Source organism: Pleurodeles waltl, chromosome 4_2 (genome assembly GCF_031143425.1).
Source record: "Pleurodeles waltl isolate 20211129_DDA chromosome 4_2, aPleWal1.hap1.20221129, whole genome shotgun sequence".
NCBI classification, from domain to species: domain Eukaryota; kingdom Metazoa; phylum Chordata; class Amphibia; order Caudata; family Salamandridae; genus Pleurodeles; species Pleurodeles waltl.
Window position 1 is genome coordinate 362899431 of NC_090443.1, and position 12446 is coordinate 362911876.

At 50.2% G+C, this 12446-nt stretch overlaps 1 protein-coding gene across 1 annotated transcript in view; it reads left to right on the forward strand.

The window, feature by feature from the left end:
* The window catches only part of LOC138293867 (guanylyl cyclase C-like), a 695267-nt gene that overhangs the window by 538051 nt on the left and 144770 nt on the right, over positions 1-12446 (forward strand). Inside the window, exon 22 of the mRNA XM_069233168.1 lies at positions 2030-2176. Within this exon, the coding sequence (XP_069089269.1) occupies positions 2030-2176 (147 nt within the window). The remainder of the gene's footprint in view (positions 1-2029; positions 2177-12446) is intronic.

The window sequence follows — 12446 nt, forward strand, 5'->3', positions numbered from 1 at the left end:
ACATAGGTTGCGAGTGTGGCATGGAAGGAAAAAGGCACTTTCTATAGTTGCTGGGTGTTTGGGTCATTTCCTAGGTTTTGAGGTTAATTGTCTGAAATATTAGACTGCTTGCAGGGGTAATCAAGTGGCCTCCTTGTGATGGAGTAGAAACAGCTGAGTGCGTGTAAGGTTGCTCCAATGAGCAGGTGAAAGGTGACTGAAGTGGAATTCCTGGAAACTAGAAAGTTTAGAGAGGTTGAGATGACTAGTGAGCTTGAGATCATTTCCCCGTGGTCACTGCAATTTTAGTACTTGAGTTAACCTATCAGACTGCTTGTGGTGAGAGTCAGATAGCTATTTTGTGATGGAGTGAGAGCGGTGGCATGTATGTAAGGGAATTGCAGTGGGTGCAAAAGGGGTGGCCGATGAGGGATTCCTGGAAACTGGACAGGTTAAATAAGAACGAGATGACTCATATTGGGGCCCTAAAGATAATTGCCCGGGTCACCTAATTTTATTTTCTATTTAGTTTACGAAATAAATGTACAGCCATCTAGGAATGTTACTTTCTGAATTAGAAGTAACAGGCTGTCGTATCATGCTGCTGAGCATGTGGAAGGCTCGTACATTGTAAAAAAGAGTAAAGGGGGCACCAGGTAAATAGGCCAGTAAAGTGCCATATGAAAATAACTTCACAAAATATTAAAGTAACAGAAGTCAATATTATGCATGTTAGAGATGTAAAATAGTTTGTTCCTTCATAACCTTGGTTATAAGCAGTGTTTAATTTGTAAAACAAAATCAGTGCCAGGGTCCTCGTCAGAAGGACACTGCAGCTTGCACCACCCATTTCCCCGTCTGTGCTGCCAGTGGCAGTACGAACACAGCAACTAGCCATTACACTCCTACAGGTGTGAAAATGCAGAATATTCCAGGCAGTCAAGATATGAGCTGGTGTCTGGCTCCATAACATGTCTTGTAGTCTGGTTTGTTTGTTGGTTTGTTAATATTATACCTTTTGGGAAAAGTATACATATGTCCTAGTTGGTAATCTAGTTGATCTTTGCAGAATGGTCTATTTTCTCGTTTTATCAGGTCTTTAAATTCATCGGTCACCTTCAGTTTTTTCCCAAGTAGTGCCTTCATTTTTTTTGTTGAGTCCATCAGCTTAGGTTATAGATTGGTCATGATCTTCTTGTGAAAAGTCTGAGTTGTCTTATCATATTATTCATACCCTTTTTCAGGTTGGTCTCCCATTTCTTTATTTGTTCAGGACTTGTGGTTTCAAGAGGTGGAAAGGTCAAATTTCGTAAGCTTTTTGGTATTCGGTCTGCTTCAATATATTTCTTAAGCTAAGCGGCCTGACACCTTTTTGCCTTTTCTTTATTGGCTGTTCTTTCTAATGCCTGAAAAGTACTTTTTGATGATAATGGATTTGGTTTAATAAAGCCGGACAGTCCACTAGATGAGGAACTGAAGACCTTACCAATTATATTAGAACAATTTTCTCTGTGGTCCAACAGTCTGCTTAGATCATGCGCTTGTCTGACCTCATACTCCCCAGTACGGCTATGGACATATCACAACAGGCCCCCACCAAGAGAATTACTTCACTGATGACACGTCCTCCTATACTTTTTCAGAAAAGGCCTAGACCCACTGATTTTTAATTTACACACCGGGCACATGTGCCAGTACACAACCACAACTAGGTGTGTGAAGATTACCGTGTCTGGGAGTGATAGGTTTACCAGTTCATGCAAAATGCTTTCTTTCAGGTACAATTATTGTAGCTAAACTATGCTGAAGGGTGCATGCATCATTGCTGAGCCTAGGATATCTTAATCAGTTTGGCCTTTCATAGAACTTAATGAACCACAAGCCTGCTACTTAGTTATTCATGCATCTTCATAGAGTATGCCAACTAGGCTTCTTCCATTGTGTTGTACATCAGCTTTTACAGACAACTGTCAGTGACCTATCAATGAGCACTGCATTCCTTTGTGGCTTTTACAGCCAGGCCATGGCCTATGTTTTTGTTTCTACACAGTCAAACTAATGACAGCTACATGGACACCCTGATAAGACGACTGCAGCTCTACTCCAGGAACCTGGAACACCTGGTGGAGGAGCGGACTGAGCTGTTCAAGGCAGAGAGGGACCGCGCCGACAGACTGAACTTCATGCTGCTGCCAGGGTAAGTGAAAAAGTCTCTCCTCGTATTGTCGTATATATCAATAAGCGTTAGTTCTCATACTGGATAAACATGTTTCAAAATATTGTATATGAGGCATACATTAGTGCAGCAAGACACATGCCACAATGGCATGAACGTCAATTCACCAAAATGCCAGTGGTAGCGGAAGTGACATCACACGCCCTTCAACAACCACTTTCACTCACATACACATGCTTGCACATACACACTTACACACATACTCTCTCACATAGACACTCTCACCCGCAAGCACGCACAAAGCATACATTTAAAAGCATTTTTACGTCCTCAGCTGCCATGCAAGGGCCTATTCCCAGCTAATTGTATTCCATTTTTATTACCCTAATAGTGATTAATACATTATTATTCACTATGAGGGTAATATAAATTGACAGAAAATAAAGAGAGTGAATCACCAACCGACGTCCATAAGGGCGAGGTGCCACTCTGTTCCTGCCACTGAATTAGCCACCTCTGAAGCATGGGGTTACAGAAACAGGTCCAGGGGTCGCCAAGGGCAAGCTAGGGGTCGCAGCAGCGACCCCTAAATGACGTCCATGCACTTAGGAAGTGAGTACGGATGTTGCCAGCAAGTGTATCGAATTTATTGGCAGAAACAAATCCAAGAAAGCTTCAATATTGAAAGTCTAGTAGAAAGTGGACGTTGGTTGGAGGTTCTGGTCTTTTTTTAGATCAAATGGCTTTTCAGATACTCCGTTTTCCTCAGTACCAGGTCTTTCACATAGAAAGCACCTCTGACAGGCACCCGTGGCTTCTTTAACCTAAGCACAGGCCCAAATCGTAGATCACTCTGTCACCTCAGAGTCTCATATCATTAAGATCCATTAAAATACCCTATTGAGAGTATTCAGCTATTTGGAATAACTCTGTTCTGTATGAGCAGAAGGTATTTTTAAAGATTTGCTCTGATTCCAGTATTATAGATACCCTTGGAAATTGTTTAAATCTCTCTTTAACTATTGGTATTGTCCCTTCCGCTCTAAAAAACAACTTTGATTTTGCTGCATTGTCAGACCCTACTCTTATAACAAACTTCAGCTCAATATCTACTTTCCTTTACCCAACTAGGGTTCGGGACGTGATTGTTGTTAACCAACTATAGCCATTTATAGAATGGCATACTTTTCTTGACCAAGTCCAGATGGATTTCAATCCTACCTCATGCATGAAATAGGTGATAACAAAATCCGGCAGGTTTTATGGTTCTGGTATCTGACTGCTTGTCATTCTCCAAGGACTATTGATAGTAGTAGTCTGGGTCGCCTTTTTTCCTGTCTAGAAGAACAAAGGTATCTATCCTGTAATCCTACCAATTAGCCTCTTGTTTCATAACCAGTATCCTACCGTGCTTCCATTAAATTTTTGTTCATTGTAGATTTGAGCACACATGTGAGGCAGACTCACTCCTTTGCGACAAAATATTATAATTATGCTTAAATGCAGCACCACTTGAACATTATTCCTTCTTCTAGAGAGTGAGGCATTAAGATGAGAGCTTGATGAGTAAATGAGTTTTAAATATTAAAAAAGTGAACCTATCTTAAACAGAGATTACTTTGGTGGGAGCACCAGCAGCCATGTGGTCTGTTGTTATCCCGGCCTTTGCAACTAGGAGTCTCTCCTACTCCGGTAAGTGCAGTTAAAAACCTGGGTAATCTCATGGATGCCCAATTGACCACAGAACCTAAGAGTTTAAGTGGCATTAATGTCAAGGTCTTCATCTTCCACTAGTGAAACAGCGTGCCCCCTCAAGACTGGGATGCTATTACTGCTGCCAGGAATTGACCGTCCTAACAGAGCTTTACTAGTATACTAAGACTTCAAAGCCCAGCACCACAGGCCTCATTGACAAACCTGTTTGGCTATCACAAAGTGTAAGAATTGCGAAAAATAGGCGTTATTACTTCAAATTTGTTTTGACTGCACAAATCCCGTTTTACAAGCCATAATAGTTTTTCCGACTTCTTAGAGGGCTTTTGCAACCAATTCGGAATCACAGATAGACAGGGGCAGTGAATGGGTATCTCCTTTCAGTGGAATATCTCAATGCTTTGCCACCACAATTGCGGCTCCAAACCGCAGAAAAGTTACCAACAACTCAAATGAGGTACTAATTTGCAAACGGAAGCTGTCCCCAGGGACATCTTCACCTTTGGGAATTTTGGGCCAGATGTAGGTAGCCTTTTGCGCCTCGCAAACGGCGAAAAAAGCAGTTTGCGAGGCGCAAAAGGCCTTCCGCGATTCAGAGTCACATTTTGCGAGTCGGTACCGACTCGCAAAATGTGATTCCGACTCAGAAATAGGAAGGGGTGTTCCCTTCCTATTTGCGACCGCATCGCGATGTAGGGTTGATTTGTGACCGCGAAAGCGGTCGCAAATCAACTCGCAGTTACCATCCACTTGAAGTGGATGGTAACTCATTCGCAAAAGGGAAGGGGTCCCCATGGGACCCCTTCCCCTTTGTGAATGCAAAAAAAAAATATTTTTCAGAGCAGGCAGTACCACTGCCTACTCTGAAAAAACCCGAAACTAAACGGTTTCGGTAATTTTTCTTTTTGCAGCTCGTTTTCCTTTAAGGAAAACGGGCTGCAAAAAGAAAAAAAAAAACTGCTTTATTTAAAAGCAGTCACAGACATGGTGGTCTGCTGTCTCCAGCAGGCCACCATCCCTGTGAGTGCCTAGACTCGCTATGGGGTCGCAAACTGCGACGCATCTCATTAATATTCATGAGGTGGGTCTTTGTGACCCCATAGCGAGTCGCAGAAGGTGTCTGAGACACCTTTCTGCATTTCCTTTTGCGAGTTGCAAATTGCGAGTCGCTGGGACTCGCAATTTGCAACTCGCAAACGGAAACCTACCTACATCTGGCCCTTTGTTGGGAAGCATTCGTGGGAGTAGACACTGGGCCAGGGGATGAATGTCTAGGCCGTATGATGTGTTCCTAAATGAGAAATATTTTTTTTGAAAAACTGTTTCCTGTTTAGGAAAGAAAATGCAAGGATGATGATCTGATTTTCCCATTAGGACCACCTGCCCTGCATTTGCATTGTTTCACATGGTAGGAATTTGCAATGACCGTATCACTCCAGTCTTGTAATCACTTATTGGTTCCATGTCCAAAACAAGCATTTGCAATGCAATAGGTCTTGCATTTTCGAGAGTTAGAGCTATTAGCTTTGTAAATGACAATAGTGGTCATTACAACCCTGGCGGTCTGTGTTAAAGCGGCGGTAAGACCGCCAACAGGCCGGCGGTAAAAAATTGGAATTACGACTGTGGCTGAAACCTCCAACAAAGACAGCCACTTTAACACTCCGACCGCCACAGCGGTACAAACAAACAGCGCAGCGGTCGCCGGCAACAGACAGGCGGAGGACAATGTACCGCCCACAGTATCACAACCTACCAATCCGCCACCTTTTCCGGGGCAGATTCACTGCGAACAAAAACACGGCGGAAACTGGACTTCGAAGGGAAAACGCTCACCTCTACACACCCCACAAGGAACCAGGACGCCATGGAGCCAGAGCTTCACATTTTCCCAGCCTTTATCTTCTTGCTCCTCTACCAGAAGCACGAACGCCGGCAGCGAAGACCACCGCACCTACGACACAGGGGAGGGGGAGGGAAAAAACAGACACACACACGCAACACCCCCACCCTCACCCACTACAACACACACACAAGTTCATGTTGATACATTACAGTTACACCTCGCAACCCCCCGGGAAGAATGCGAAGAAAAAAGGAAATGAGTGTAACCATTGTAATCTATTAAAATCCAGGACGCAAAAATATATATACACTATTAACAAATATGTACACCAATAATAGAAGTCCAGGTATTGCTCCATTTAAGTCCGTTGAACACTGGGCCCACACTGCATGGTCGAGGCCCACACAAGGTACCCGAACATGATGGAGAGAACACTGCAGGGGCATCAGATAGAAATAAAACAGGCACCTCGGGGGGGAAGGGAAAGGGGGAGCACCTCAGCCAGTTGTGTGCACAACGCCAAATCCACGAGGGGGTCACATGCCCACTGTTCAATCCAGGAGTGCAAAGCCACAGTCTCTCAAGTCTCTACAGTGGGTGGGTTGCCCACTGTTCAATCCTGGGGAGTGCAAAGCCACAGTCTCTCAAGTGGATAACAGTCTCCACTAGTTCTGGAGGGGGCTTGGCGCCCAAAGTGCTTCATCCTGCTAAGGACTGAGGTAGTGGATGTTAATCTCCACTGGTTCTGGAGGGGGCTTTGTGCCCAGAGTGCTTCATCCTGCCAAGGACTGAGGTAGTGGATGTCATTCTCCACTGGTTCTGGAGGGGGCTTTGTGCCCAGAGTGCTTCATCCTGCCAAGGACAGAGGTAGTGGATGTCATTCTCCACTGGTTCTGGAGGGGGCTTTGTGCCCAGAGTGCTTCATCCTGCCAAGGACTGAGGTAGTGGATGTAACTATCCACTGGTTCTGGAGGGGGCTTTGTGCCTAGAGTGCTTCATCCTGCTCGTGGCGGACTCAGTAGCGTCAGTGCTCTTGGCGCTCATGGGCCAGCAGTGCTTGTGGCGGTGGTGTCCTGTTCAGCGGTGCTTGTGGCGGCGGTGTCCTGTTCAGCGGTGCTTGCGGCGGCGGTGTCCTTTGCAGCAGTGCTTGTGGCGGCGGTGTCCTTGGCAGCTTTGCTCTTGGCGGCGGTATCCTTGGCAGCGGTGCTTGTGGCGGCGGTGCTTGTGGCGGAGGTGTCCTGTTCAGCGGTGCTTGTGGCGGCGGTGTCCTTTGCAGCGGTGCTTGTTAGCGGTGCTTGTGGCAGCGGTGTCCTTTGCACCGGTGCTTGTGGCGGCGGTGTCCTTTGCAGCGACTCAGCTGCTGGTGGTCCTGTCTGGGCCTGCAGGGCTGCTGCTGGCGGTCGCCTAATGGCCAGCGGGGCTGGTGCTGGCGGTCCTGTCTGGGCCAGCGGGGCTGGCGGTCCTGTCTGGGCCAGCGGGGCTGGTGTTGGCGGTCCTGTCTGGGCCAGCGGGGCTGCTGCTGGCGGTCGCCTCCTGGGCAGCGGGGCTGATGGCGGTCGCCTCCTGGGCAGAGGGGCTGATGGCGGTCGCCTCTTGGGCAGCGGGGCTGGTGCTGGCGGTCCTGTCTGGGAGAGCGGGGCTGGTGCTGGCGGTCCTGTCTGGGCCAGCGGGGCTGATTGCAGTTGCCTCCTGGCCAGCGGGGCTTATGGCGGTCACCTCCTGGGCAGCGGGGCTGATGGCGGTCACCTCCTGGGCAGCGGGGCTGATGGCGGTCTTCTGTGCCGTGCCGATCATCCCAGACTTGCCGGGTTTCTTGTGCCCCTTCCCCACCTTGGAAGGTGTCGCAGCTGACTCCACACTCCCACCTGTACCCCTGGGAGAGGCTTTGGTGGCTGGTGTCTTCCCCCTCTCCCACCGGGCACTGTCCAACTTTTTATGCTTGACAGGTGGGGGACTGTCCGTGCTGTGGCTCCTTGCCACACTGGCTGCCCTGCTGCCTGGTGCACTCCAGAACCCCATGACTACTGGCACCACTGATCCCGCCGATGTCGTGGCTGAGGTGCTAGGTTGGGACCTGGAGAGTCGGGCCCTAGGAGACTGACGGGGTGGGGGAAGTGAGGGAAAGAGGTCAAGGGTGGACAGGAAACGTTTCTTGGGAACACTGGGACGGATAGCTGGAGGGGGTTTGGGAGTGGAGGAAGAGGTTGTGGTTGTAGGAGGTGTACGTTTGGTGACTTTGGGTGAAGGTGCATGTGCTGGAGGCTGTCGTGAGGTGGATGGCTGTTGGGTGGGTGTGTGCCTGCGTTTGTGTACCTTGGGAGGTGGTGTCACGGACACACTGGGAGTGGACACAGAGGATGTGTGAATGGTAGTGGGGGTGATGACTGCACGTGAGCGGGTGTGGTGGTGTGTGTGCTGGTGATGGAAGTAGTGGCTGTATATGTAGTGCATGCAGGTGTGAGTGGAGACGAGACTGGGAGGGAGGAGGGAGATGAGGAGGAGGGGGACACAGTGGAGGCAGTGGATGTTGCTATGTCTGCATGTGTGTGATGTTTGCGTGAGTGCCTGTGGGATGTGTGGTGCTTATGTTTGCCTTAGCTTCCTTTGTGTGTTGGGGTGTGTGCATGCTGGTCTGATGGTGTGCTTGGGGTAGGCTGAGGTACAGGGGTGTGGGTCTGGGTGGAGGAAGTTGGAGGGGGGAGGCTAGAGACAGGGACAATGGCTGCCATCAGTGCTGAGGCCAGAGTCTGACAAGCTCGCTGAAGGGCTGCCTGACCAGAATGAATGCCCTCCAGGAATGCATTGGTTTGTTGCAACTGTCTCTCTACACCCTGGATGGCATTCAAAATGGTAGACTGCCCAACAGTGAGGGACCTGAGGAGGTCAATGGCCTCCTCACTGAGGGCAGCAGGGGTGACTGGGGCAGGGCCTGAGGTGCCTGGGGCGAAGGAGATGCCCACCCTCCTGGGTGAGCGGGCACAGGGCAAAGGCTGAGGGGCTGCTGGGAGGGCGGTGCTGGAATGGGGGGTGGCGGCTGTACCTGTAGATGTGGGGGGCACAGATGGGCCTGCCACCACAAGGGAGCTCCCATCAGAGGACGAGTCCGTATCACTGGTGTCAGCTCCTGTCCCCGCCGTGGAGCTCCCCTCGCCCTCCGTCCCACTGGTGAAATCAGACTCCGTAGTGTCGCCCTCTAGGGCCATGTGGGATGCAGCTCCCTCCTGCTCCGGTGCCACTGCTCCTCCGCCTGATGATGCTAATACACACAAGAACAGGGAGACCACAAAAAGGGGGGGACGACAGAAGAAAGACATGTTGAGTGCATGCATTACCGCTACCGTTGGCGGACACGACAGACACAGAAGCCCCCTGCACTACGCCGCGCACTTGGGGTCCACTATGCAATCCCTGGGACATGGCATACAAGGCTATGGCCGACATCTGCAGACATGGATGTCACAGGAGCCAGACTAGGTGTAGTTGGCACTGTACCCAGGTGGGGTAGGGTGCCACAGGGCCTGCCTGAAAAATGGGACCTAACTAGCACACTCGCCCTGGCCTAGGGGAACCCACAGCCCACCTCCCCCACCCAGACACCTCCACTGTGCGGTGAATCAGCAGAATGAGAGTGTACTCACCCCCTTGTTGCTGCTGTGATGCCCTCAAGCGCCCATCCAACTCCGGGTATGCCACCGCCAGGATCTTGAACATCAGGGGGGGTCATGGTGGGACGGGCACCCCTCCCTTGTTGGGAGGCCATCCCCAGCTGGGCCTCCGCCGTCTTCTTGCTCCAGCGGCGAATGTCCTCCCATCTCTTACAGCAGTGGGTGCTCCGTCTGTGATAGACCCCCAGGGTCCGGACGTCCTTGGTGATGGCACGCCAAATATCCTTCTTCTGGTGGGCGCTGACCTACAGGAATTGTACAGGGGAAAAAGAGAAGTTATTACCAACTGCACCGTCACAGTCATTGGCCCACATCCCTACCCTTGCCATGTGGCACATGCACTCACCGTCGTTTCATGCACGCCTCATTCTCTCCCCCCCTATCTTTCATCCACCCCACTCCACACAGGCATAGCCCATACAGCATGCTCCTAGTGTACTTACCTGTTTGTCTGGAGGACCGTAGAGTAGTGTGTACTGGGGGAGGACCCCATCCACAAGTTTCTCCAACTCCTCCGATGTGAAGGTAGGGGCCCTTCTCCCAGACGCACGAGCCATTGTCTCTTCCAGACTGAGGTCACAGCAGCACTTGCAGTGTAGGTCCTCTCCTGTCGAAGATCAGATATCGAGTGATTGAACAGATAGAAAAAGGTGGTCACGTCCGCGGCGGTGCGTACCGTCACCACCGGCGTACATCGTCATTGGCTCCTGGGGCCCATAGCGTCCAATGTTAACCAGTGCAGAATTGCGCTGCGGTCTTCTACCGCCTACTGCAACGGTGTACAACGCCAGCGCAGTTACCTCATATCCCATTGTCCCACTTTACAGGTCAGGCAGCCGCCATTTCAGGGGCTCACATGGCTCTATATTTAACTGCATCACACATACCTAGGCCTTGCTCAACACTCATACATGCTAATTTCGGATTATGAATCGTGTTCTGTGTAAGCTGTGTGTACGTACCTCTGAGTTGGTTGACTCTGTGCTCACTGTTGTCCTTCATAGGCACAGTCCGCTGGGACATGTGAGGAGATGGCGGCATTCTCCGGTGTACAGACCGCTGGTGGACCTGTCGACAATGGAGGAAAGACATGTAATCATCACCTACAGGCTTGATCGTGCCACAATCCTGGAACTGTGTGCCCAGTTGGAGCCAGAGCTGATGTCAGCTATCCGCCATCCCACAGGAATCCCCCCTCAAGTGCAGGTGCTGTCAGTACTCCATTTCCTTGCAAGTGGGTCTTTTCGAACAACAGTGGCCATAGCATCAGGGATGTCCCAACCTATGTTTTCCAACGTGTTGTCCAGAGTGTTGTCTGCCCTGCTGAAGCACATGCGGAGCTACATCGTTTTCCCTCAGGTGGAGGATTTGCCTACAGTGAAAGGTGACTTCTATGCCCTGGGACATATCCCTAACATCATAGGTGCCATTGATGGGACACATGTGGCATTGGTCCCCCCCCCGGAAGAGTGAACAGGTGTAGAGAAACCAGAAGAGTTATCATTCGATGAATGTGCAGATGGTGTGTTTGGCAGACCAGTACATCTCCCATGTCAATGCCAAATTCCCTGGCTCAGTGCATGACGCTTACATTCTGCGGAATAGCAGCATCCCTTATGTGATGGGGCAACTCCAGAGGCACCGTGTGTGGCTATTAGGTGAGCACCTGGAACCAAATTGTTGGGAATAGTTGTCTGGGTCTGGGGATATCCCTACAGGTTAGTGTGTATCTAACAGTTGTCCCTCGCCATTTACAGGTGACTCTGGTTACCCCAACCTGTCATGGCTACTGACCCCAGTGAGGAATCCCAGGACAAGGGCAGAGGAACGCTACAATGAGGCCCATGGGCGAACTAGGAGGATTATAGAGAGGACCTTCGGCCTCCTGAAGGCCAGGTGCCTCCATATGGCAGGTGGTTCCCTATTCTACTCACCAAAGAAGGTATGCCAGATCATTGTGGCCTGCTGTATGCTTCACACATTAGCTTTGCGACGATAGGTGCCTTTTCTGCAGGAGGATGGTCCAGATGGAAGTGTTGTGGCAGGTGTGGAGCCTGTGGACAGTGAAGATGAGGAAGCAGAAGAAGAGGACATCGACAACAGGAACTCGGTTATCCTGCAATACTTCCAGTGAGACACAGGTAAGAAGACAAACCTGCCTACTACATGTAATTTAACACTACTATATCTCTACTGTCTGTCCTTTTCACCCAGTGTATGGTCACTGAGTTTTCACTTTCCCTTACGATTTCACAGATGTGGGTCCCACTGTGTGACATCTGCTTTGTTTCCTCATGGACTAGAGCTGTGTGACATAGGTATGTTGACATTACAATTGGAAGAGCATTTTGTCACTGTAATTGCTAATACAACATCTAGAAATCACAGACAGACTCCAGATTGTTTTGTGCTTTCAGGGTGTTTATTTATGTGCTCAATATTGGAGGGGGTTGTAAAATGGTGAGGGGTGATGGTGGAGGAATGTCCATGGCAGAGTCCAGTCTATTAGTCTCACAAGTGCATTGTCCAAAGGGGCATAGGAAGTGGAGCTGGGGCAGTTTGAGGATGGACAGGGTGACAAGGTGGGACAAAAGGATGACATTCCGGGCGGTCTCATTTCTTGGCAGGGGTCTTGGCATCGTTCTCTGTCTGTGTCCTGGATCTCAGGGACCGTTTGCAGGATGGTTCTCCCTCTGCAGGGGGTGGGGTGCTGTTGGTGGCCCTGTGGCGGTGTCTCCTGTCCACTAGCGCCGGCGGAGGTGGTGGGCAGTTCATCGTCCATGCTAGTGTCAGGGGCCCCTTGTTGTGCCACAGTGTCCCTCCTGGTGTTGAGGACTTCCTTCAGCACCCCTACGATGGTGCCCAGGGTGGAACTGATGGATCTGAGTTCCTCCCTGAAGCCCAAATACTGTTCCTCCTGCAGCCGCTGGGTCTCCTGAAATTTGGCCTGTACAGTTGCCATAGCCTCCTGGGAATGATGGTACGCTCCCATGATGTTGGAGAGGGCCTTGTTGAGAGTGGGTTCCCTGGGCTTGTCCTCCCTGTGTCGCACAGCAGCCCTCCCAGT